At 47.7% G+C, this 24,380-nt stretch overlaps 1 protein-coding gene and 1 non-coding gene across 6 annotated transcripts in view; one reads left to right on the top strand and one right to left on the bottom strand.

Moving 5' to 3' along the window:
* Positions 1 to 24,380, top strand: part of LOC126525479 (ras-related protein Rab-37-like) — a 160,802-nt gene that overhangs the window by 1,346 nt on the left and 135,076 nt on the right. For 3 of the 5 annotated variants that reach the window (XM_072290067.1, XM_072290066.1, XM_072290064.1), the window contains exon 2: positions 3,726 to 3,836. In XM_072290067.1, the coding sequence (XP_072146168.1) occupies positions 3,726 to 3,836 (111 nt within the window). Of the gene's footprint in view, positions 1 to 3,725; positions 3,837 to 6,168; positions 6,680 to 24,380 lie in introns of those variants that run through there. The other 2 variants (XM_050173366.3, XM_072290065.1) reach the window with 2 other exon arrangements.
* On the bottom strand, positions 16,967 to 17,039 carry TRNAT-CGU (transfer RNA threonine (anticodon CGU)). The gene has a single exon. It is a non-coding gene; the product is annotated as a tRNA-Thr (tRNA).

Genomic DNA, 24,380 nt, shown 5'->3' on the forward strand with positions numbered 1-24,380 from the left:
CTCAGTTCTACGCTTTGGGGTGAGGTCTTACTTGAAACGTGTTGAAGATGGGTCGCTGATATCTTTGAGCTGAACAAAGGGCAGCCTATATTTCGTTCCATCTTGAAGACATTATCGCATCTTCCCACGACGGAAATATGGCCGGGGACCCAATTATTTAAGCTGACAGCTGACGGGCGAAACATTATGTCCTGGAGGGCTGCGAACACTGTGAAGGAAGGCGGCGGTTTTTCTTCCGAGGTCCACGCTCGCAGCTGCACGAGGAATCCCGCGGAGCATTCGTTTTTTTTCGACGTCCGATCGCAGTATCACGCCCACTTCATACTATAAGCAATGACTAAGTTATGCAGCCTTTTCCAAAGCGCTCGAATTCATTTCTCATATAGAATTTGCTTTCTGCTCCAGAAGCGCCTTCATTTTGACGCGACCTGCCAACCTGCTCAATAGTAACGCTATCGCACGTGCTTGATCACAAGCTGTTGTATAGAAGGCTTTCACGCAGTATTGTGAGTCGTTCAGCTCAGACATATGCTGCGTGTGTAGTAGCGACGTCTGGTACAGGTTTCCCTGCACTGTGTAGTGCTAACAGAAAGAAATATAGCTTTTGAAGCAACGTTTTTCTAATGCTTGAACTGCAGAAGCGTCAACCCTCTATTATAGAGGGCAGCTGTGCGACACAATGCTGCCGTGAACATTTGAGCCTTTGATATGGGGAATTTGTTCCTTCCAGCAAGATGGCTAAAAAATATTCCCTTCGTGACACGACGCCAGGAAAACCTACAGGTTTATATTCATATAGCTGTATATCCTCGCTTATAAGTGAGCGTATATATATATATAAGTGTGTGTGTGTGTGTGTGTGTGTGTGTGTGTGTGTGTGTGTGTGTGTGCGTGTGTGTGTGTGTGCGTGCGTGCGTGCGTGTGTGTGTGTGTGTGTGTGTGTGTGTGTGTGTGTGTGTGTGTGTGTGTGTGTGTGTGTGTGTGTGTGTGTGTGTGTGTGTGTGTGTGTGTGTGTGTGTGTGTGTGTGTGTGTGTGTGTGTGTGTGCGCGCACGTCATGACGGCGTGATCCACCGAGGAGCTGCTGCGGCTCATTTGTTTTGGCTGACGAGTCCACTGACGTTAACAGTAGCTTCGTTTACGCGAATTCGATGTGTGTGGATCGAGTCGGAAGTCGATTTTTTACCAGTATTGTGGCGCAACAGCAAGAACACGAACGACAGGAGCGACACGGACAGGCGCCTGTTCGTGTCACTGGTAAAAAATACACGCAGCGACTAGCCCAACATCGTTTTATTGGGCTCCTCAGAAGTTGAACTGACCCAGCATGACCCGGCCTCATTTACGTGCATCCGTAGACGAGTGAATCCCTTGCAGGAACTAGGGTTGGCCGAAACTGACCTCGACGCTCGCTCGGTTCATCTATACACGAACTAGACGACCGCAGTTGGAGCTAACAAGCCACCTCAGTCCGATTTTTATCGGGTTCGGGTAAACGAAGCCAGTGAGCGGCAAGAGCACCCTCGCGAGACCAGAGCTGGCCCTCTCTATCCGCCGCCGGGGATGGCCATCGAGCGGCCCGCAATTATCCGGGCCCGTCCCCCGAAAATAGCGCTGTCGCGTGCAACGCGACTCCGCCGCTCCGATTGTGTCGATGAACGCTTGCGTGCACCCTTTCACGTCTGCTCTGGTTTATTTATTGCCCCCCCCCCCCCCCCTCTTCGTAACGCCCTTGCCGGAGATCGCTTGAGATCTCGCTTACGCGATGCACGGCCTACTTGAATATCATTTCATTTATTTCATTTCATTTCATTTATTATCACCTTGAAGGCCCGAAGGCATTACACAAGGGGGGGCAATACAAACACGTGTAAGAGTGGTTTCTTGCAAAACACCGAAAAAAAGAAAAATAACACATCGCTGATTTTGTACGACTTTAAACAATCAAAGAAAAAATTCGAATTGAAAGAAGTAACCCGGCAATACATTAGCAATAAAAGAAACAAAAGAAAAAGACTAGGTGGAAGGGTTGACAAGGGTAGACTATTCCGATAGGTTTATGATGGGTTCATGAACGATGTACACTGGGAACAGAAAGCTATTCAAAGTGATTTGTTAGGTATTCACGAAATTTTTTGCGGTCAGTACAGGTAACGAAGTTGTCAGGGAGCGCATTCCAATAAACGATTGCATCAGGAAAGAAGGAAGTGGTCATGGCAGATGAGCGGCTGGGTAAACGTGCTATGGCAGAGCTGTGACTTATGCGAGAGGAAGTTCGTAATGGTGGTTTAAGAAGGTGGTGCCTTGAGCGTGGATTGTAAAAAAAAGAGTGCAGCAAGCAAAGACGTGATATGATGCGGCGAGACTTCAGTGTTGGCAGACCTATCGTTTGTTTCAAAGAAGTGACACTAGTGTACCGTGAATAATGTGAAGTGATGAAGCGGGCGGCTCGGTTTTGAACGGATTCCAATGATGCGGCTAGGTAATCTTGAGATGGATGCCAGACAGCAGAAGCAAATTCAAGTTGTGGACGGACAAATGTCAAGTATGCCAACTTCTTTACTTAGATGCAAATGTCAATCTTTACACAATAAAATATAATGTAGTATCATAGTGCAGCATCGGAACTCTGTTTTCCGGTAGCTTGAAGCGGCCAGCAGGTGCGAGGGAAGAAAAAAAAAAAGAAAACAAGGATGACACGGACTTAGACGCCCTGTGTCAGCTCCAATGCAATACCCATGACATTCACGTGACTGGGGCGGTGTGACTTCGCGCAAAGCTCCCGTCATACAACCGAAAAGTGTTTACATAAGCAATGCTCAAGAGTGGTCTTCATTTGAATACCACTGTTCAAGTAAAGTTGCATCCAGTTTAGACGCATCAATGACAGTATAAGGCAGTCGGTTTCCTTGATATAAGAACACAAGAATTTATGCATTCCTCACTCAGCAAGTGAAGAACATGCTCGAGCACAGCTGCAGAGACTCGGGGAATGTGCGAGCGCCTGAGTGGCGAGTGCCCGGTGCAGCATCTCACACAGAATTGGGTACCTTTTCTTGCTTATTCAGTCGGATAAGTGCGTGAAAATGTCCCAAGATCGCTCGGCGTAACGTACGTTACCACGTTCGTTTATTGCCCGACGGATTCGTGGCTGTGTTCGCGTATCCTTCTGTAGTATATTTCTCAGTATTCTCTCCCCCAGAGAAACGCCACTTTGGTATACCGTCAGCCTCGTCTTCTCTTTTCTTCTGTCTTTCTAATTACAGTACTTTAAATGCGGCTGCTACAGTGATCGCTGTTACCCTTTAGCGCTTACTAATATGTAACATAATAGTTTACAGGACGGTGAAGTGTATACAGTAAGTACCGTGTGGACCCCCCAGCAACACGTTGTATGTATGTTGTATGACGCTCGAGGTCGACGACTCTTAAATGGCAAGGACGAATTTCAACTAGGAAACCTTGAGCGTCGTCTTAGTCTTCAATAGTACCGCATGAAGAGCGGTACTTCGATCGAAAATGCAAACAGACGGACGGAGGCAACGTCTCGTGGCTCCGGCTCTGCGCGTATACGCAGCTGCATCGAGCTTGGATACTTGCCGCTACCAGCGCGTAATGACTGTTCACTGTTCCGTTGACAAGCGACCGTTCCTCTTTCTTTTCTGTTTTTTTTTATCGGACACCTCAAAGAGTGGCAGGTGCGTAGAACCAACCACTGTCGTGCAGACGATCCTGGTTGGCGACAGCGGAGTGGGCAAGACATCGTTGCTGGTGCAGTTCGACCAGGGCAAGTTCCAGACGGGCTCCTTCTCTGCTACCGTCGGCATTGGCTTCACGGTGAGGCTCCTGCTCTTCCCGGCTGCGGTTGCACACTCGGTGGCATTCAACACCATGCGCACGCGCACTAAAAAAAATAAAAGAAAAAAGAAATCTGGGTAAGGTCGTAAGAAAGTGTCAGACTTTGCTGTAATTAAGCCGAGTAGGGAATGGCGTATACGATTCTTTCTATTCCTCCTCATCTTTCGTCATTCTTCTGAGCAGTTCTCACAGTAAACACTGGAATTGCCTTAATCGGCTAGACCGGAGCGGTGGATGATAAACACGGAATGGAATAGGGCGAAGACAATTGTTGCATTACACTGGACTGACAGTCAGGCTGAGAGTTGAAATACCTGTTACGTATCGGACCATCATTCAAGGGCAAAACAATTGGATGTGTTGTCACTTGGGATTTTCGTGTAATTCTTGTGAAATAGGTGCCAAAATCCATTAATGAAAGCGAAGAACGAAGAGCATGTTGTTGTGCCCAAAGGCGCGAAAACTTTAGCTGAATTCGGGAAACTTTCAACCCAGGCCACAATTTGAAGATGCCAAGAATTTATAAAAAAGAAAAAGGGGGTGGGGGTGAAAGAAGAAAACATTGCAAAAGATGGTTCCGAAAGAAACCGTAGTGCATTCACTGAAAGTCAATACCTGCTCACCATAAGGGCCAAAATCACTTGCAGAGGGCGGAATTATCTACCTTTCTAGCGCAGCTCATTTGAGCTCGACTACATTTTTCTACACAGTTGCTTTGGCTAGAGATTTGCAAGGGTATCTATATGATTTAATTGGCAGATATGTCTGCATAGTCTTCGATGTCGTACGATTTTTTTGCCTCTTGGTGCAAGTAGTGTTTTCGCACGCTTTCTTATACGGGTGTCACACGGTGCACTTTCGATCGGGACCGAGTCTGATTGGGATCAAATTCCTCGAACGCGATTGGCTCTATCCCGCACCTTGCACAAATGAGCCAATAGGCATTAAAGCACACTAACTAACCGCTTTGATGTCCATCCTCCCATACATGCGCGGATTCAGTGGATACCTAATCACTCGAAGATCGGAAGTACTGAAACGGCACAGGCCACGACCCGCGTCTGCTGGGCCTTCGCCTATGGTGGCCGGAATCACTGAACCGTACCGGATTACTTGCTCTGGCACGTCCCGACCGGCGCGCAATATTAGACGAGATGGGTACCAACCGCCGAGTGTATCACAATCCATCCCAACCCATAACGCGACGCTGGGCAGTCCAAGTGAGGCGTGCACAAAGGCACTCTATCGACCCTTACAATCAACAAGGTAAGTACGAGTCTCCCATGTGCGTGGCGTGGGGTGGCTTCCCTGGTAACTCCCACGTTCTGCGGGGGTTTTCCAGGTGGCCACTCAGCCATGCGCTTTAGTCATCTGCCTACCACGCGCTGACCTGCGATCCCGAAGGAGTGGCTGGCAGACTCCTCCCCAGACATCATGAGGGCCCTGCTCGAACACCTTAAAATTTGAAGGTCACGCTTTATTTAGTGGACACGAACTGGGGTACGTGTAAATAAAGTTGTTCTCCTTCTCTGAGCCTATCGCGATCGGTAATTTCGATGCCAATCGGGCTCGATGCGAAGAGCACCGTATGACTGGGATATGAGATACCCAAAAACAAAGCTACACGTATGTTCCTCGCACGTACGCAATGAATTTGCTGAGATCCTCAAGCTGCTGTCTTTACTTGTCTGAAGTATCCCTATACTGTTCACGCATGGCACCCGGCCGAAAAAATGAACAGTGAACAGTAGAGTGCACATGTAACCCTTCGTATCGTCTGCAAGTATTTATACTTCACGCGTTCCAGGCTTTCTCGTGCCACCCAGCAAGATATCTTGTACATTGATGGTCATTTGTGAGATCAGATACGAGAAGTAAACGTTGCATCGAGAGAACCAGTGACACCTGACCCGCTAATGCCTGCAGGTCGCACCGTTTTCCTTTCTAATATAAGCAGACAAAAATTGTGAATTGGCAAAGAGCTAAATATTACATTCGCATATCTTTTGCCGTATCCGAATTTTTCGGATGTTGCACTTAACTTATTGCGTAGATTTTTCTCTCACCTTATGGCCCGGCCATGGAGGAGGGAGCATCACCATTGGTCGCTGTATCATAGAATGAAGAACGAAGCTGCATGTCAAATTTTGGCGCGCAAACGTTGCGGCCCCGTGCGCTTGACTGGTTGCGCCACCTATCGCCAGGAACTCGGAACTTTGGTTCACTAACGGCACGCAATGCGCCGCCGCGCTCGCGCTAGCTTTCTGCTACGCGCTATCGCGTCGCGTCGCGTGGTGGCGGCCAACGTTCCTTCTTCAGCTGCTTCAGCTGGCGGCGAGCATCACGGTTTCTCTTTTTGTTTAATGACGCTAACTGCCCCAACGTGTCGCCGTGGTTGCCTAGCTCACTGAGCGTCTGCTCGTGGCAGGGTCGGCAGCGGCGCTCCTCCCACGCAGACACAGACGACGCGCGGAAATCATGGCGTCTGCTACACTTTTGCTGGCCTCGCTCCGCTTTTTGTGAGAAATTTTCTCCTGTGACTGTGCTCGTAGCGCGAACGGTGCGGTGTTTGTCGGCCCAGTCGACGCGTAATTACTTGTCGTGGAGGGGCGTGCGCGACAAAGTTCGCGATGTCGAATCCTGCGTCGCCCGTGTCGCGGACTTCGACAGCGCCAAGCTCCGGTCGCGCGTCGCCGGCCCCGGCCCCGGCGCCCATGCCCGCCTCCTGCCCCGTCGCCAACGGAAACGGACCCGCGTTGCGCCGTGCCATGCTTCGCCATTCGTCCATCAGCAGCGTGGAATTCTACGACGTCGCGTTCAAGGTGAGTTGACCATCTGCACGTTTCACCCTAGCGCCGCGGCCATGCCTGTCCTCTCGTGTTTGGCCGCTTTGGTGACCGCTGTGACGTATGCACTGTTCAGTGAAGGGTCGACACGCGTCGCTTATCGATCGACACTGTTTTATAAATCGCCATCCTGTCGTGGGGAGTCAATGGGCAGCGTGGCTGACCGTATGGAACGTTCTTGCGATAGCCGCGCACAGCTGCATGCACGAAACAGGTCAACAGTCAACGACACTGGGGAAAGCATGAGAGGTCGACATAGTCCTCTTGAACGGTGACATTCATGTTACATTGTTATCTTCATGAAGGGAACGAAGCAAGAAAAAAAAAGGGATACGTGCTGTGGGAATCGGTGGACGCCAAGCTTCTTTGATGTAGGTGCTCGTGTTGATATCAAATGTGTCAGACGTACGTGATGTTACGTGCACATGCTATGTTATGTCATGTAGATGTCATGTTTAGTTACGTAGATGCTATGCCGATGTAACCCATTCGTTGACATTGCTTCTGTTAAACAGTACGTACACGAGAAGAAAATTTGACTTCGTTCTTTAAACGAAGTGAATGATCGTCATAGCCTCACATTCGATGGACGAACGCACTTATCACTCGAGACAACGGTAAGCGTCTAGCTTATGGTCGGACTTAACTATACGAACTTTTCCTCTCCGCACCTCAGCTGCGTCTGAGAACCCCCGCTACTCCTACTTGGCGAGACACCGACGCTCCATCCGGAGAAAGAGCTGGGTCCACATGCTACACCTGAGGGATCTGTAATGCGACTGTGTTAACGGAATCTACCCGCATTACAAATGACATTAAATTTGTTACGAGGACAGTTATTGTGCACTCGTGTTGTGATCGGCCCACTGAGTCACCACTCTTGATTACACTAGTATCTCCTGGATCGGCCGCTTTGCGATTACACCCATCTTGGTGATTTGTGCAATTTAAATCGTCTCCGGCATCGGCTCATGCAGTTTGCTTCGCGACACGCACGAGGACACGCCAAACCCGGCGGACGTAGGCAAATATAGCTTTACCTTAAAATATAGAGAACAAATTCCTAGGAGGCGCCTCTACGGGGATCCGAACTCAGAACCTCGATATATGTCGCGTGCGTCGCGCTGTATACGCGTAAGCGATGTACAGTACAGTGTGCATCACACTTGCCCGCAGAGTGCTCAGTCGGCCGATTTCGTCGCGACCTTTCGCGGAACAAACCAGAGGCCGACGCCACAATCGCACCACGCATTGTCATGCCGCTTGGTTGGTTCATGCGTCACAGAACAGAGCTCGAGCACTATGTGCAGCTACCGCTGTAGCTGGCAGCTGCGGATGTTCGCGTAGCCGGCCACTCGGCCACTCTAGACAAGCATGATTCTCACTGTACCACCATGCGACCCATACGCAAGTTGCCTGATGCCGCGTCGCTAGATTTGTTCGGAGTTTAGGCACTATGTTTTCGAACACTGAAATGCTGTGCGCACTTTCGTAGGACGAGCGAAGATATAAAATCAAATCGACAAAAATACAAAAGATATTGCAAACGAAGCACATAAGTGCAGTCACGTTTTACAGATATAATTCGGCTAGCTTATAATCTTTGAGTTATCGCTACTTGTCCCTACTTTTTAACGGCAATGGTACCATAATTGTACGTGAAGCACATAAGCGTTCGGTATACTACATTCTTTTTCTTTTTTTCTGATCAAATCGCAACTGCCAATAAATTTTTTTCAGCATTCACGGTCATTCACAGCTGCCCAGTTTCTTTTGAGGTGTCGTTGACCGCGCCCGAGTTTCTTTCCGTTTTTGCACAGTGCGAAGCAGCGTGTCTCTATAATGACATGCACAGCAGGAACGACATTGGAACGCGTATAAAGCATAAAGGGCGTCACTGGGTTTTTCAGGGCAGGCATCCTCAGAGCCTGCGTATGTCAAATAATCAGCTGTTGCAGACGCCGTTGAAAGTCAGAGCTTTTGAACTCCAAGACGCACACGTGATCTGGTACCTATTGGAAAGATCTGTGGCACATTAAATGCTCTCTCTCTCTCTCTCTCCAGGGCCTCTCTCCAATAGCGAGTCGAATATTGCCTATCCGATTCAGTCTTCGAATCGAATAGTCACTGTAGTTTCCGACTATTTTTCAAATAAATTTCGGATGTTTCAAGTCGTCAAATGTGCACGGTCAAACATAAAACTGGCGAAAAAGTCCATGTCTGCGGCCGTATAGCAGATGTAAAACAAGAGAAATGGAGCAGACTACGTCGCCCAAGGAGCCAAGCTTTAGCGGCTAAACCGCGGTAATTCGCACTCTCCGAATAAATAGTCTTGTATACGCGATCTGACTGCTGATTTATTCTTGATGCTCTATGTGTGGTGTTAATGAACACCTTTTCATAACGTGCTATGCAATGGCCGAAACTTGCCAACGTTGTGAGTACTAGGATGTGAACATCGTTTTATGTCATTGATGAAAACGGCTGTTTATTATTCGAAAACTAATCGAAAACTATTCGATGTTCCATTCGATTCTCTTCTAGCACTGTTCGATTCGTATTCGATTCGGTCTCATAAATAACTCCTCGCACGCCCCTAATTAAAGTATAATTTAGCGAAGGAAAGACCGCATTTCAGTCAAGCTGTCTAAACACATCGTTTTGGCCAAGAATCCCTGCCGTAAACGTGTATTTGTTCTAGAAAATAAAACAAATAAAATGAAATGAATTAGGTGACCGACCACTGGTCGTGCTCTCAAATGAAGTGCTCTCAGGATGGGGTAGTATTCGAAGGAGTTTGGCAAAATATCCCAAATATTATTCCTGAATATTCTCCATCCTTAAGCTCAGTTGACCTTGGCACGAAGTTTGTCTTCTTTTTTTCATACGGCATTGCTGCTTTTGCTAACTTGTATTAGAGGAAATGCTTTGTCACTGCAGCATGTGCTTTACGCTTTTCAAAGCAGTTAGACGAAACTCGTGGACAGCTAGAGCCTGAGTCATAGTTTTGCATGGGACACATGAACTAAGCAACAACGGCTTCTACGGCATGGTTGAACGCCACGGCCGTAGTCGGAAGAAATAGCTGTGTTCCTCAGCAGAGCACTTCGGTTGGCATGGATAAGCAATTCGGCAGCGGATCAGTCACAGCTTCACAAAATGCATTTTCTCAATTTGCATTATGGGTAGTTCCTTTGAAAGTGGGATGAACCTGCGCACTCTTTCATTCACTATTGCGGCGCTATAGAAAGAGACAGAGGAAATGGGAAAGACAGGGAGGTTAACCAGAGGGGAAGATCCCGTTTGCTACCCTACGCTGGGGAAAGAGGGGAGGAGAGGTAAAGTGATGACAAAGTAGGTATGTACAGTGCGCCCTAATGGGACAACACTAAATGGGAACGAAGAAGCAAACTGATAGAAAGAAGCGCATTTGCGCTTCTTGGCAGTTCGCGTCTTCGTTCCCACTCGGTGTTCGTCTTGTCCACGCGTTAGTGTGCATAGCGTATTAACAATGAACCTACACCAACTGGCCCAATCCATCGCTCTGTGTTAACTGCGCACCACTAATCGGCGTGTCTCCGTGATCGTGGTTAACGCGAGAGCGGTCCACCCAACGCCCGTCCACGATCTGCGCACACGCTCGCGCGGACGTCTTCTGCGCTAAGTCGACATTAGCAGTTCTGAAAAAGAAGAGAGAGAAAATTCAGAGCCATTACACTCTGCGAAGGTGGATGACCAGGGGAACTGTATATAACTATAAATAAAATAATACAACAAAACAATATAGCACAAATGTGCACGTTGTTACGTTTATTTGTATTTAGTTTGATCTCACGACCACAGTAATTATGCCTTTATGGTCGCTATGATTGACGGCCATGGGCTCTGCGACGACGCTGGAGGTGGTCTATGCACGGCCGATGGAGCATCGTTAAGACTTTGGTCTTGGTGTAACATCGAACGCCGAACCTTCCCAAGAGAAACGGCAAGAACCGCTTTCCGTCGGGACGAGACACATCGGCGTTGAAGCCATCCATAATGACCATTCATGAGATTGGGGTCCACCGGGAGGATCGACCCAAATGCGTCGATCACAAAGTCTTCAAGGTCCCTCTTTGACGTTCCGGGATGAACGCGTACGGTGGTGACGATCCCGCCTCCAGTCTGTACGGCTCATGCGTCGGCACATTCCACGGCAAGCTCTCGCCAGTCGTCGGTATAAGGTATAGGGTGCAACGGCCGCGCTGTCGTTTGCGTGGATCGCAACGCATCAAACCACCATCCGTCATCCATATCACCGGTTTTGACACATCTGGCCCCAAACGTAGCTGGGACACATACGCTGATACGATGTTGCCTTATGCGAAACTATTTTAGCTCTATAGACGCCGCCATCGTTTTTTTTCTTTTGCCTACGCACATCGCGAAACGCTGGAGACTAGCCTATAGGACAGCTCCGCTGTAATAAGTAATCAGCGTGGTACTATATCATTACCGCCCTTGCCTACCTGCACACGAAACTACGCGTCAGGATCGGGTGCACCACGTGAGCGCAGGGGTCGTGCACTTTTTCGACCCGTCCACTCGCGCGAGGCACGGTACTGCTGCAGCAGCTACACCGTGTGGCCAACGGCTGCTTGTAGCAGCAGGGCAGCGGCACGGATACTCGAGAGATCGAGTACAAATCGAAGAGCATTTTGTGTTAAGATTCGAAGGTTCCAACATGGCCTGGCAGTACGGGAGAACTATGTGGTTATCGGAAAGCTTATGGAATACGACTTACACAAGTCGATGTTTAACCACATCGTATAGATCTAGTGTAAGTCGGCGGAGCCGGAAATTTGAAGTCTTGCAATCTCTTTTCCGAACGACCCTGCTTCTGAAGGCGCTGTTCAAACGAGCCGTTTACTGAACGGGCTCGTAGAGCAGCTAATTTCTTGACTCGTCCGTAGGGTGTGCCTTGCTTTTTAGGCTGCTCACAGATTTGCTTTATCGATTTACGGAGGCTCATCCTGATCATCGTGATCATCATCATAATATCATCATCAGTCTATTTTATGTCCACAGCAGGACGAAGGCCTCTCCCGGAGATCTCAATCACCCCTATTTGGGCCAGCTGACACCATCATATGTCTCCAAATCGCCTAATTTCATCATGCAAAAAAAAAAAAAAAAGAACTGGCGCGAGACTCAAACTCGAGATCACGCTGGAAGGGAAAATTATTCCTGAGAGGTCAATAGTAAGAGTGTTGGGGATGCGGATGCAATCGAATGTCAGATGTTTCCACACTTTAAACACCATCAGAAAAACAACGCAACAGATTAACCGGATGATAGCCCGTGTGGCTCATAATCGGACAGGGATGGGGGAACAAGACACCCTCAGATTGGTGACAAGCGCCGGGTCATTAGCAGACTAATGTACTCCCTATCTTACCGTGCCATGAATAGAGAGGTAGAAGAAAAAGCTGATCAAATTATAAGGATGGCATATAAGACAGCCCTGAGGCTGCCACGCAACACTTCAACTGAGAAACTTGTAGCCCTCGGCCTTCGCAATACATTTCATGAGCTGGCTGATGCCCAACTCATAGCGCAGAGGAGTCGATTGGCGCAAACAACAGCCGCAAGAGTTCTTCAAACAGTCGGCGTTGGAAAATGCATACAAGTACACCAAAAGACCAAGGGGCTACCCTGCCAGATCAGAGATTTGTATGGGGTATCACCAATGCCACAAAACATGGATCCGACATTTCACGCAGGAAGGAGAAAGGCTAGAGCAGAATACATAGGCAAAACAACAAAGTACTTGGACGCTGCAAGATTCACGGATGCTTCACCACATCGGGATAACGCAAATATGGTGGCAGTTGTCGTAAACCGTAAAGGCAAAATCACGGCCTGTGCATCGGTTTCTCAAGCAACCATTATATAAGCCGAAGAGATAGCCATCGCCTTAGCTATAAGAGAAGGCATACAGCGCAACGCTTCACTGACAATAATCAGATTCTCAGGCCGCATGTAGGAACTATCAGAGGGACAAATCGGCGCGAAAGCACACCGGATACTTATACCGAAATCAACAGAGAACTCAACGTCATGTATACCCAAACAATGACATGGGCCCCGGGACGCGAGGGTGTAAATGGGAACCTTCATGCAGATGAGTCGGCTCGAGGTTTCACTAATTGCCGAGCTGCCCATGACAACACCGTGGAGGACCCGACACCCATCGATCCAAGTGATAAAGCAGTTTTGAAATACTACAGGGAATTGAGAAGACTCTACCCGGCACCGCAAGGGAACCTTTCTAGCCGTGGACTCTGCGACGTTACGCAGGGTCCAAACGGACACATATACAAACCTCCATAAATTGCACATATACGTACACTACAGTATACAAAGACGTGTGCCCGTGGTGTGGAAGCACACCGACACCACATCAGATGGGAATGCACGGCTCACACCGGAGAGCAAGAAGAGGATAACACGAGAGTGAGGTGGGGGGCATTGCTAACCAGCTCTGCCCTCGGGGACCAGCTCAGGTAGGGTGGCTAGAAGGACCACCCTATAGCTCTCAGGCTGGTCGGGAGGGCAGAAAGGATGGCGAGGGCCAGTTGTGCCTTGTAATGGGGGCCCGGCCACACGGTGTTACCCCGTTTTAAGGGCAACGAAGTCCTTTCCAATATAAATAAAGTTTCCTTCTTCTTCTTTATCATACCGCCCAGTTCTCTGCCGTCCTCGGCTGCGCATCCCTTTCCTTGGTACCCATTCTGTAACTCTAATAGACCACCGGTTATCTTCCCTACGCGTTACGTGGCCTGTCCAGTTTCATTTTTTTCTGCCGCTTAATATAAACTAGAATGTCAACTCTGCCACCACTTGATCTTTAGGAGTCTTGCTTATTCGGTGTAAGCCATCGCTAGTATGATTGAAATGATCGATAACAAGTCTTCTGCGGTATTGCATTATACCGCCTTCTCCGATATCGAAAATACGTTCAAGCCACACCGTTAGCACATAGGAACCAAACTCTTTCCAAGAATCCATTCGCCGCCCACATTTTCCGTTGTTTCATTGCCGGCCGTCATTTTCGACGAGAAGGTGATGGCGCGAAACGTTGATCATCTTATCGGTTTTGTGTTATCGCCGCTCTATCTTCAGGTTGCTTGCACTCGTAAATTCGCAAGGACGTAGCGTGCACTGAATATTAACAGAATGTTTGTTTCCATTGTAGCTGCCATCTAATCTTTGTATTATATTACTTAGAAAGGGGAAAAAAAGAACATTCTGTGTTCAAATAAATATTCGAAGCCATCGTTTCTTTTTCCCCTGATCTTCGATTCCAATGAACTCGTCCATTGTCTTTGCATATCGGTATGTTGAGTCGGATCGTACTGAGATGGGTGTCTTCGAGAAGCAATCTTCACTGGAACAAGGTGTTGTCAGCGAAGCCATGCAGACACTCTTCGTTTTGGCGATTCGCCCTTCTGATAAACTTGCCTCCATGCCTCGCCTCCGCCAACACCCCGCGGAAGATATTTGCAGAATATTTGTTCTTCGCGTTCAAAAGACAGACCACATTGCCAAGCGATGTACGTCCTTGGTGAGAACTCGTAGAAAGCGGGCAGTCATATTGGGTATATGGTTATGTGGCATTTGACAGCAAGAAGCTGGGTCACTGTACACAGATTCGTTTAGAGAAGTTCCAAGCGATATTTAAAACATACCCGTCTGCCGAAGCATATCCATTTATTATAGGCCAATCGGATGCAGTTAACGTTTAACCGTGACTATAGTACTTGCTCTCTAAATGTGCAGAGTTTTGACTTTTGTGTTCATCATACCTTGCTGGTGAAGCAGCGCACTGACACGGACACAGTGATGACAAACAGGAAAAGACGACACTCGGTGTGTCGTCACTCGCTGTGACACTCGCGTGTCAGTGCGCTGCTTCACCAGCAAGGTATGATGATCACTCACCAACTAGCCCAACTTTCCACTTTACTGACTTTTGTGTGTAGCCTATAAAAAGAAAAAGAAAAAAAGATCGGCAGATACCACGCATATGTGGTAATCGGTGATAAGCGATGCTTTTGTCGAGGTTTACTGAAATGTCCTCACTTCACTTCTCCTCTCATCATTTCATTGCAGCTCAACGCCTTTCGCCCAATGCACGCACTAGTTTGATTTTTTATTTGCACAGCTGCTTTTGCTGCACACTCGGCAGCTTCTTTCTTTCTTTCTTTCTTTCTTTCTTTCTTTCTTTCTTACACACACGTACATTTCGTTGTACAAGATACGCACAATCTGTATGGTCCCATAGACAATGGCTAGTACAGGGCCCATTTCGAAATATGCGTAAGAGAAACCGTTATAAAATAATGGTTGTAATGAGTTTAGTACTAATGAGTCTATTCAAACTAGTATATTCAAACTGCTCTGCAGCTCAACGCCTCGCCTCACTCGGTGCACGCGCTCTCGTCCGGTTTACTCTCCCTTCCTTCTCGACCCTCGGCGGCTGCTCTTGTTGCCTACTTCACTCCTTGCCTTTTGTTCTATCTATTACTCTGTCACCCAGCGCCACATTCGCATTCTGGGTCCATGGTTGTTCACATACCGGCTGGAATGGATCAGCGAAGTAGCGGGCCTCAAGCATGCTGCCGGTGGGTGGCGGGACCGCATAGTTTGTCGGTGTGCTTAGGAGTGACCCAAGTTGTCTATTCAGGAAGGATATCCAGTGGCAAATACCCGGTGGCCCATGCTGTGGTATAATTGGCAAGACAGCAGCAGCCAGCAACGGAAAAGTGAGGGGAAAAGGCAAAGAAAGCTTCTCTTCAAGAAAGACGGCCATGCCCATATATGGGCATGCCCATGCACACCAACCAGGCCGTATATAAAAAAAATTAAATTATGGGGTTTTACGTGCCAAAACCACTTTCTGATTATGAGGCACGCCGTAGTGGAGGACTCCGGAAATTTTGACCACCTGGGGTTCTTTAACGTGCACCTAAATCTAAGTACACGGGTGTTTTCGCATTTCGCCCCCATCGAAATGCGGCCGCCGTGGCCGGGATTCGATCCCGCGACCTCGTGCTCAGCAGCCTAACACCATAGCCACTGAGCAACCGCGGCGGGTTGGGCCGTATATGCCCTGGTCGGTGTAGATCCGAAGCTTCGTATAAAATGGCCTAGTGGGACTTCGAGTAAGTAGGTAGCGCTAAATTGGGTCTAACTAGTGTTACCGTGAGTGCGTGCAGAGAGAGAGAGAGAGAGAGAGAGAGTAATTTATTTAAATGGCGCCTCTAGGCCTGTGAGGAGAAGTGATTAAAGGCAAGGGAGCAAAGTACGGATCAATATGGAAACTTCGCACGCGAAGCTCCATAGCGAGTTCAGCTATAGCGTCTCTTTGACGTTGTCCCGTGGTCGGACCCAGTCTTCAAACGGCGGCACCTCCTTAGGCCGGTACACATCCCGGAATGTCTTTAGTCCCTCACGCTCACACACGATCGTAATGAACATTTGAAGTTTCCTCCGTTGACAATGCACATTTCGCTTGCGAAGGTGATTGCGTCCGGTCGGGGTCATTGCGCTGTCGCCGTCCTGCCATAAGGCTATGTTGTCTGTCATGGCGTTTGTCATGGCGTTGCTTTGCGCATTTGTTACATGGTTACTGGTGACTAACGGCATTTGACGATAACTTAGCGGTCTCAACTCTTACGTAACCTGGACGTACGTAAGTGCGTGCTCTTTAGACTATAGTCTTTATCGCACGCTATGAACGGCCGACTATGTAGCCCAGCTAGGCTAACGTATATCCAGGCGGCTGTACTGTGAGGTCCGTGTAGTCATCCATTTCTCGCATGTAAGGCTCCTCTTCTTGCAGTGCACCATTCGTCTGTATAGCGTCAGAAGTTCACAAATACAGGAGGAACCGCGCAGAACAGCTCGTAGCCTTTCTCAGAGGAACAGTTCTGTAATGTTTTCTTTTCTCCTTTCTTTTTTATCATCTTTCGCACGCCATTCCCCGGTAGGGAGTAGCCACCCGAACATATCCTCTGGTTAACCTTCATGTCTTACCTTCGCTTATATATATGAACGAGAAGAAAGGGGGCTTACCGAGGTGCCCGATTTTTATTAATCAAATCACGAGAAGTCAACAAACAAGGACGTCAAGGACAACATATGGGAAATTGCTCGTACTTAATAATTAAATTAAAGAAATGATAAATTAATTACAATGAAAGTGGATGAAAAGCAACTTGCCGCGGGTGGGGAACGATCCCACGTCTTCGCATTACGCATGCGATGCTCTAACCAATTGAGCTACCGCGGCGCCGTTTCCCAATCCACTTTCTTGGGTATTTGTGTTTTACAGCTACAACTAACCTTGGGAGTGTTAGCCAGCGCCGCCACTCACATTTATCATTTCTTTAATGCAATGAGTAAGTACAAGTAATTTCGCCTATGTTGTCCTTGGCGTCCTTGTTGGCTTCTCTTGATATGACACATACAGGGTGTTTCAGCGAACACTCAAAAATCTTTAAATGTTGCCTGTGGCAGATAGCTCAATTCTAGTTTATGAGCTCGTCTACTCGAAGCGGCGGACACTACTTGCACAAAATATCGAAGTGCAAAATTGACTAATTAACAATAATTCACTAATTAACTTTTCATCTAATTATCTTATGACACATATTGCAATTACAAATTCTAGCAGTGCACTTCGAAAGGCGGATCCACCTGGAAAGAATTCTCAAGACGACACCGGTTTCGATATATAAATTCCCGAACTTTGTGGAGAAATTGCACAGGCGTTCCAGTTACTTGTGTGCTTCAGTGCATAAAATGACGTTTTGTTGAGGGAATAACTGGAACGCCAATGCATTTCTTCAAAGTTCGGTAATTTATGTCTCGAAACTGGTCTCATCTTGATAATTCGTTCCAAGTGGATCCGCCTTGCGAACTCCACGGCTATAATTAGTAAATTGCAATATGGGCCATAATGTAATTAGCTAAAATTTAATTAGTGAAATTTATTAATTAGCCAATTTCGCATCTCAATTTCTTGTGCAAGTATTGTCCGCCGGTTCGAGTAGACAAGCTCATGAACTAGAATCGTAATATCTGCCACAGGCAACCTTTAAAGATTTTATAAAGTGTTCGCTGAAACACCCTGTATATATATATAGATCGTTTGCGATGTTGTCACTGGCTCTCGTATCACACAAACTCCGCGGTATACGTTGCGTCGCGTTGCTGCTCGCTTCGCTGCAGCCATCCGGGCCCTTCGTTTCGGAGTCCACCGCTTGTCCCCTCGCCCCACTTTCTCATTGTTCCACGCGCAGCGACGCAACAGGTGCAGAGACGACTTGCGAGCAGCTGTCACCGCTACGCAGCTCCGAGGAGCACTGCACAGAACAAAAGCGGCGCCCTTTGTCGTCCACTCGCGGGCCACCGCGGAAGGGAGTCCTAGCTCGGAGTCGGTGAACGCCACTGGCCGCGCAGCTGGCCGCTTGCGACGTCACTCCTCCTCAGAGCCTGCACGAGAGAGAGAGAGAGAGAGAGAGAGAGAGAGAGGGCAAGGGGACGCGATGGCGCAGTACTCGATGCAGCGGTGTCGCCCGAGGAAAGAGATGGGCGCGTGGTGCACGCGAACTATAAATGCCAAGCCTCGCTGAACGGCTCTCATCTTCACCATGTATATACTGCTTATTGCATACAATAACGCTAATGAAAAGACGCTGTAACGGCTGTAAAGCGGGCTTGTCGGTTGCTAGAGCGTGCGTTCATATTCGCAGCGCAAAATTGAAGACACGTGCGCTAAGAAACGAAATAGACGGGACGAGCGCGGGAGATTAACTGATTTTACTACGCTTTCTACAAATATATGCGCAGGCGCGAACATTCTGTACGAGTGAGGGTGAAAATGTCCCTATTGATCAGCATCCAGAATAGGAACCTTCGATGACTCACAAACGAATCTCTACAAATAAAAACAAGTAAAAGAAGAAGAGAAAATTGTCACTGAAGGTGTGCTAAGCTTTCATTCAAGTACTGCGATTATTTCTGTGGCAGTGCTATACTCATGGCGCGCTCACCCATTTCTCGTTGTTTCTGCTTCCACAAACCGAGGAACCAAAGGACACGCGATAGCGCGTGTGTCGTTCTCTTCTTCGATCCCCAGGAACCCTCCTTTGAGTCCGCCACTGCTGTGGCGTAAATTGGCCAAGCCTGCGTGCGGGACGTACGCATAACCTGTGCACCCCTCAATTACTGTATAGGCGAGAATTTAGCTTTCCGAAATATTTTTAGGGCAATTGTACGCGAGAAGAATAGCGCATCCGTAGTGTAGTGCGTCGGGCTTTGCGTTCTGCGCTGCGCTGTCAAGAGCCATGGTTTTGGTTCGCGCTATATGCCCACTCGCCGGACGTTAGATGAAGCTTTAGCTCGAGTGCTCCTATCTAAATACATGTAAAAGGAGAATTCGTTTTTCTCGGCAACCACTGCACCAAATTTGACGATGTTTGTTGCATTTAAAAGACAAACTTAAAATCTAGTGACAGTTGGTTTCGAATTTCTGAGTTAGGTTGTCAATTTTTTATTAAAAATTGGTAAAGATCGAAAATTTTCTAAACGAAACTATCGAGTTTACAATTCTGTAACTCAACCACTAAACATGATAATACAATTCTGTGAATTGCAGCTAATAGTACATCTAAAGCGGACAAAATTGATATGTTACACATGAATATAAAAAAAAGTTTAATCATAGGGAAATACAACTTTTGCAAAACCGTTGTAACCAACGTAACAAATTCACGTAAGATGTAAAATGACATATTGAATTTGTCCACTTTGAATGATCTAATGGTTGTCATTTACAGAACCGCGATATCAGTTCTTGATGCAGAGCTATGAATTTGTAAACTTCGTGCTTCTGTTTTTTTCAGACGGTCAAATATTTGAAAATCGTTTTAAGAAAATTCAAGCCCTAAATCGAAATTCCGCTTCCAACAGTCACTAGAATTTAACGTTCTCTTTCAAATGCAACAAATTTCATCAAAATCGGTCCAGGGGTTATCTCATAAAAACGTTCTTGCGTTTTACATGTATTTGAATAGGCCGCGTCTGAGTTGGGCCCGAGCTAAAGCTTCAAGAGGAAGCTTTAGCTCGGGTGCTCCTATCTTAATACACGTAAAAGGAGAATTCGTTTTTTTTTCGGCAACCACTGCACCAAATTTGACGAGGTTTGTTGCATTTAAAAGAAAAACTTAAGATCTAGTGACTGTTGGTTTCGAATTTTCGATTTAGGTTGTACATGTTTTTAAAAAAATTGGCAAAAATCGCAAGTTTTCAGAAAACAAGACTATCAAGTTTACAACTCCGTAACCCAGCAAGAAAATATGATATCGCAATTCTGTGAATTGTACCTGATAGCACGTCTAAAGCGGACAAAATTGGTATGTTACACATGAACCTCAAAAAATGTGTCAATGTGTTATTACAACTTTTGCAGAACCCTTGTAAATAATGTAACAAATTTACGTAAGATGTAAAATGACATATCAAATTTGTCCGCTTTGAATGGTCTAATGGATGCCGTTTACAGAATCGCGAAATCTGTTTTTGATGAAGAGCTATTAGTTTGTAAACTTCGTGCTTCTATTTTTTTCAAACTTCTGAATTTCTGAAAATCTTTTTAACAAAATTCAAGCCCTAAATCAAAATTCCGCTTCCAACAGTCACTAGAATTTAACTTTCTCTCTCAAATGAAACAAATTTCATTAAAGTCGGTCCAGGGGTTATCTCAGAAAAACGTTTTTGCGTTTTTACATGTATTTGAATAGGCCGCGTCGAAGTTGGGCCTGAGCTAAAGCTTCCTCTTAAGTGATATTTGTAATTGAGACTTCCTTATAAAGGAAAATTTGACTGAAGACGAGTTGGTTAATCAGTCTTAAGCTTGTGCGCCAAATTTACGAAACAGAAGACACACTCAAGCGCACACAGACACTGGGCACCAAACTCAAACTCTGGATTATTATTTATTTTTATGTAGTTGGTATATTCTCGGGAACGTGTCCATGAGCATGAGATTGTGGCCACGTGTATATTCCCAATTTTACGTACGTGGATGCTTCAGTGTTTCCTTTTTCTTTCTTCCTTCCTTTTTTTTCGTTTGGACCCGAATTTGAGAACTTCTTAATGATTAAGAATGTGGTTGCATATAGCTCGTCTTGATTTCGAGAAATCTCCGCGTTTACGGGGCTAGAGATCACCTTACGCTTCATGGCTGCTTATCTGTGTCATAATTGTTGGAAATCGCTCCCAATGGATACGCACTTCGCCATTTTTATGGATGCATTAAATTTTGATTGACTTGTTTTTGGAAGTAAAAGACAGTTAAAGAAATACGCGGAGTCCGTATAGGTTATGGGAATGCAAGTGATGCGCACAAGATAAGTGTTAATATTGCACTTGGTTGTATAAACCGAAACAGGGAAGTGTGCATTTCTGCGCGAGCTCTCCAATTTTCTGTCGTCAGCCACGTGGGCCGAAATCACAAAGATCCGTCCGTCCGTCCGTCTCTGTCTGTCTGTCTGTCCGTCTGTCCGTCTCTGTCTGTCTGTCTGTCTGTCTGGCTGTCTGGCTGTCTGGCTGTCTGTCTGTCTGTCTGTCTGTCTGTCTGTCTGTCTGTCTGTCTGTCTGTCTGTCTCTGTCTGTCTGTCTGTCTGTCTGTCTGTCTGTCTGTCTGTCTGTCTGTCTGTCTGTCTGTCTGTCTGTCTCTGTCTGTCTGTCTGTCTCTGTCTGTCTGTCTGTCTCTGTCTGTCTGTCTGTCTGTCTGTCTGTCTGTCTGTCTGTCTGTCTGTCTGTCTGTCTGTCTGTCTGTCTGTCTGTCTGATCTTATCTTATCTTATCTATCTAATCTTATCTATCTAAATCTTCGTGTCTCCGAAGGGATGAGTCGAAATCCATGTCCTCCCACCTCTTATTTCCACCTGTCTCAAGCTTATTTTTCCTCTCTTCATGCTTCAAAATTTGGCTCTGTTCGATGCATCCCGTAACCAGAGAGCTGCACGAAAGCAACCGCGCCTTCAAAGCAGGCCGGCTTTCAGAGGGAGTGCACCTGCGGATCGCATTAAACCCGCGCTCTTCCACTCGCCAAGCCATCATCTCCGCGCGCTTCCTTTTCCATCCGTCCGTGGTAAGTTTTCTTTCGCGTATACGCTTTCCGATGCGTTCTCCCGTGAAAATCGCGCGGCCATGTCTGGGAAATACCGTGCAGAGACTTCCAATGGAATAGATATCTTTACCCCCCCGCGTCATCGTCGTCCAGGTCCCTTGCACGAAAAGAGGAACCTACAATGACACGTCATCCGGCTGACACACGGCGCTACCCCACATTCCTCCACCGACGTCCAGTAGCGCACAATCTCTTTTTTCGATTCTACACCGTCGCCGCGCTAACGCACCCTCTGTCGTTACCTCGCTCACGCGCCTTACCCTCTTTCCCCTTTACAACAACAGCACCTATGTATACTGTGCCGAGGAGAGCATATGTCGCCTGTAAAAAGACAAGCCCACTTGCGAAACGTTGACTCCTGCTATCACCTTGTTCTCATTTTGCTTATAATTGTTTGTTTGTCTTTCTTTTATTTTTATCATATTCGTATGTGTAGCACAAACAGAGATCTCCGCTGGGCCAGACATCACTTAGCTGTAAAATGGCGGCACATAGTTAGGCGAGTGCGACGTATACAGATAACAGTTTGAACGGACAAGACTGCTTCTCAGGGCCCTGCAGCGTCCACTTAATGGACTTTTGAACGGTGTGTATTCGGATTGCTCTGACAACTATTTCTCTTTCGTTTACTACGCTTATATATTTTTAAAATTGGTCGTTTGGTCGTGTTCGGTCTAGCTTTTTCCTCATTTGCTTTCCATTTTCGTGAGCTTGCTAAAACGTTTTTTTAGCCGTTTTTACTTTGCTGCGATCTCTACAGACTCGATGTTGGTCCGCAAAGCGTTGCTGGCACTCTGATTTTCGCCGCTGTCGTGTTTCCGAAGGGATGAGTCGAAATCCATGTCCTCCCATCTCTATCTTATTTCCATCCGTCTGAAACTTATTTTTTCTTTCTTCTCCGTGCTTCCAAATTTTGCTCGGTTCGTTGCGTCCCGTAACCAGAGAGCTGCACGAAAGGATCCGCGCCATCAAAGCAGGCCGGTCGCTTTGAGAGGGAGTGCCCCTGCGGATCGCATTAAACCTGCGCTCTTCCACTCGCCAAGCCATCATCTTTTTCCATCCGCCCGTGGTAACAAAGTTTTCTTTCGCGTATACGTTTCCCGGTGCGTTCTCCCGTGGAAATGGCGTGGCAATGTCTGGGAAAAACCGTGCAGTGGCTTGCAAGCTGAAGCCATCGCCACCCAATTGGAACAGCAGGTATGGCGACGAAGTGCACTTTGCCGTGTCGTTTGCTTTGCAGAAAAGAAGCCGAGAGAGAGAGAGAGAGAGCAACTTTATTCTTCAAAGGAAGAACTGGCCATGTCACCCATGAAGTGGAAGGCCGGTGGAACCGGCCCGCGACGTCCTGGGCTTGCAGGATTGTCGCGGCCTGGATGCGCCTCTCGGTTGATCGCAGGAGGCGGTCGCACGCTTCCGGTTAGGGAGATGGTAAGAGCTGAGACGGAGGAGGGAACACCCTACATCTCCGTAGCACGTGGGCGAAAGTGGTGGGTACATTACACGAGGGTCAGTGCGGCTCATATAGTCGCCCGGATACACACGGAAGAGCGCGTAGGGATAAGAGGAAGAGCCTGCTTGTAGTTGACGCCAGGCAGTAACCTGCTCGCGGGTGAGACGAGGGTGAGGCGGGGAGTAGAGCCGCCTACTCGTGCGATATGTCGTGGTGCCGTGGTATGTGGTGAGGCCCTCGCTGGACATATCGGGGTCGGAGGGGCCCGGCGCTCGGTTGACGAAACCTCGAGCAATATAAGGTGCATCGTTCGTCGCGGCGTAGGGCTCGCGCCTACGCCGGACCAGGCGTAGGCGCGAGCCCTACGCCTGGCATCGTGGAACCCTGCAAGCATATTCTTAGGGAACGGTTTGGCGAGGGTCTTGGCCCTGGCCAGAGGTGGAAGGTACGCGTTTCTCGTGTGTGCGGGGCCAGGCTGTACGCCCAGTTTGGCAAGAACGCGTCCGCCTGCCGTCGTAATGCGCTCAGCGGTGTTAGTGCGCTGGGCTCCACTTAGCTCGTCTACCGCGTTACGAACGCCCAGGTGGAGGATTTGCTAGGTGCTGGCATTGCGAGGGATGCCAAGCGCCGTCTTGTAGGCGAGTCGGATGATGGAATCCACCTAATTGGCCTTGTGAGCCAAGCAAAGATGCAGATGAAGATTCTCATTGAGCGTGGGCAGCCGGTATTCGATTCATGTTTGGCAACGTAACTGCCTATGCTCGAAGCGGGGCCACCTTGCAGCAATTCATTCGACACTCCGACGTTCCACCGGACGTTTTGTTCCTACAGGAGACCGGCCAAATTGGCGGGATACACCGCCTTCAACCAACCCACTGATCAGAAAAGAAGCAGAAGACGCTCGAAACTCGCGCATGGACGTCACAAGTAAAGGGTGGGCGAATACTGGAATCTTTCGAATAACGAATCCAACGTTGTCGAAC

This window comes from Dermacentor andersoni, chromosome 8, assembly GCF_023375885.2.
Source record: "Dermacentor andersoni chromosome 8, qqDerAnde1_hic_scaffold, whole genome shotgun sequence".
NCBI classification, from domain to species: domain Eukaryota; kingdom Metazoa; phylum Arthropoda; class Arachnida; order Ixodida; family Ixodidae; genus Dermacentor; species Dermacentor andersoni.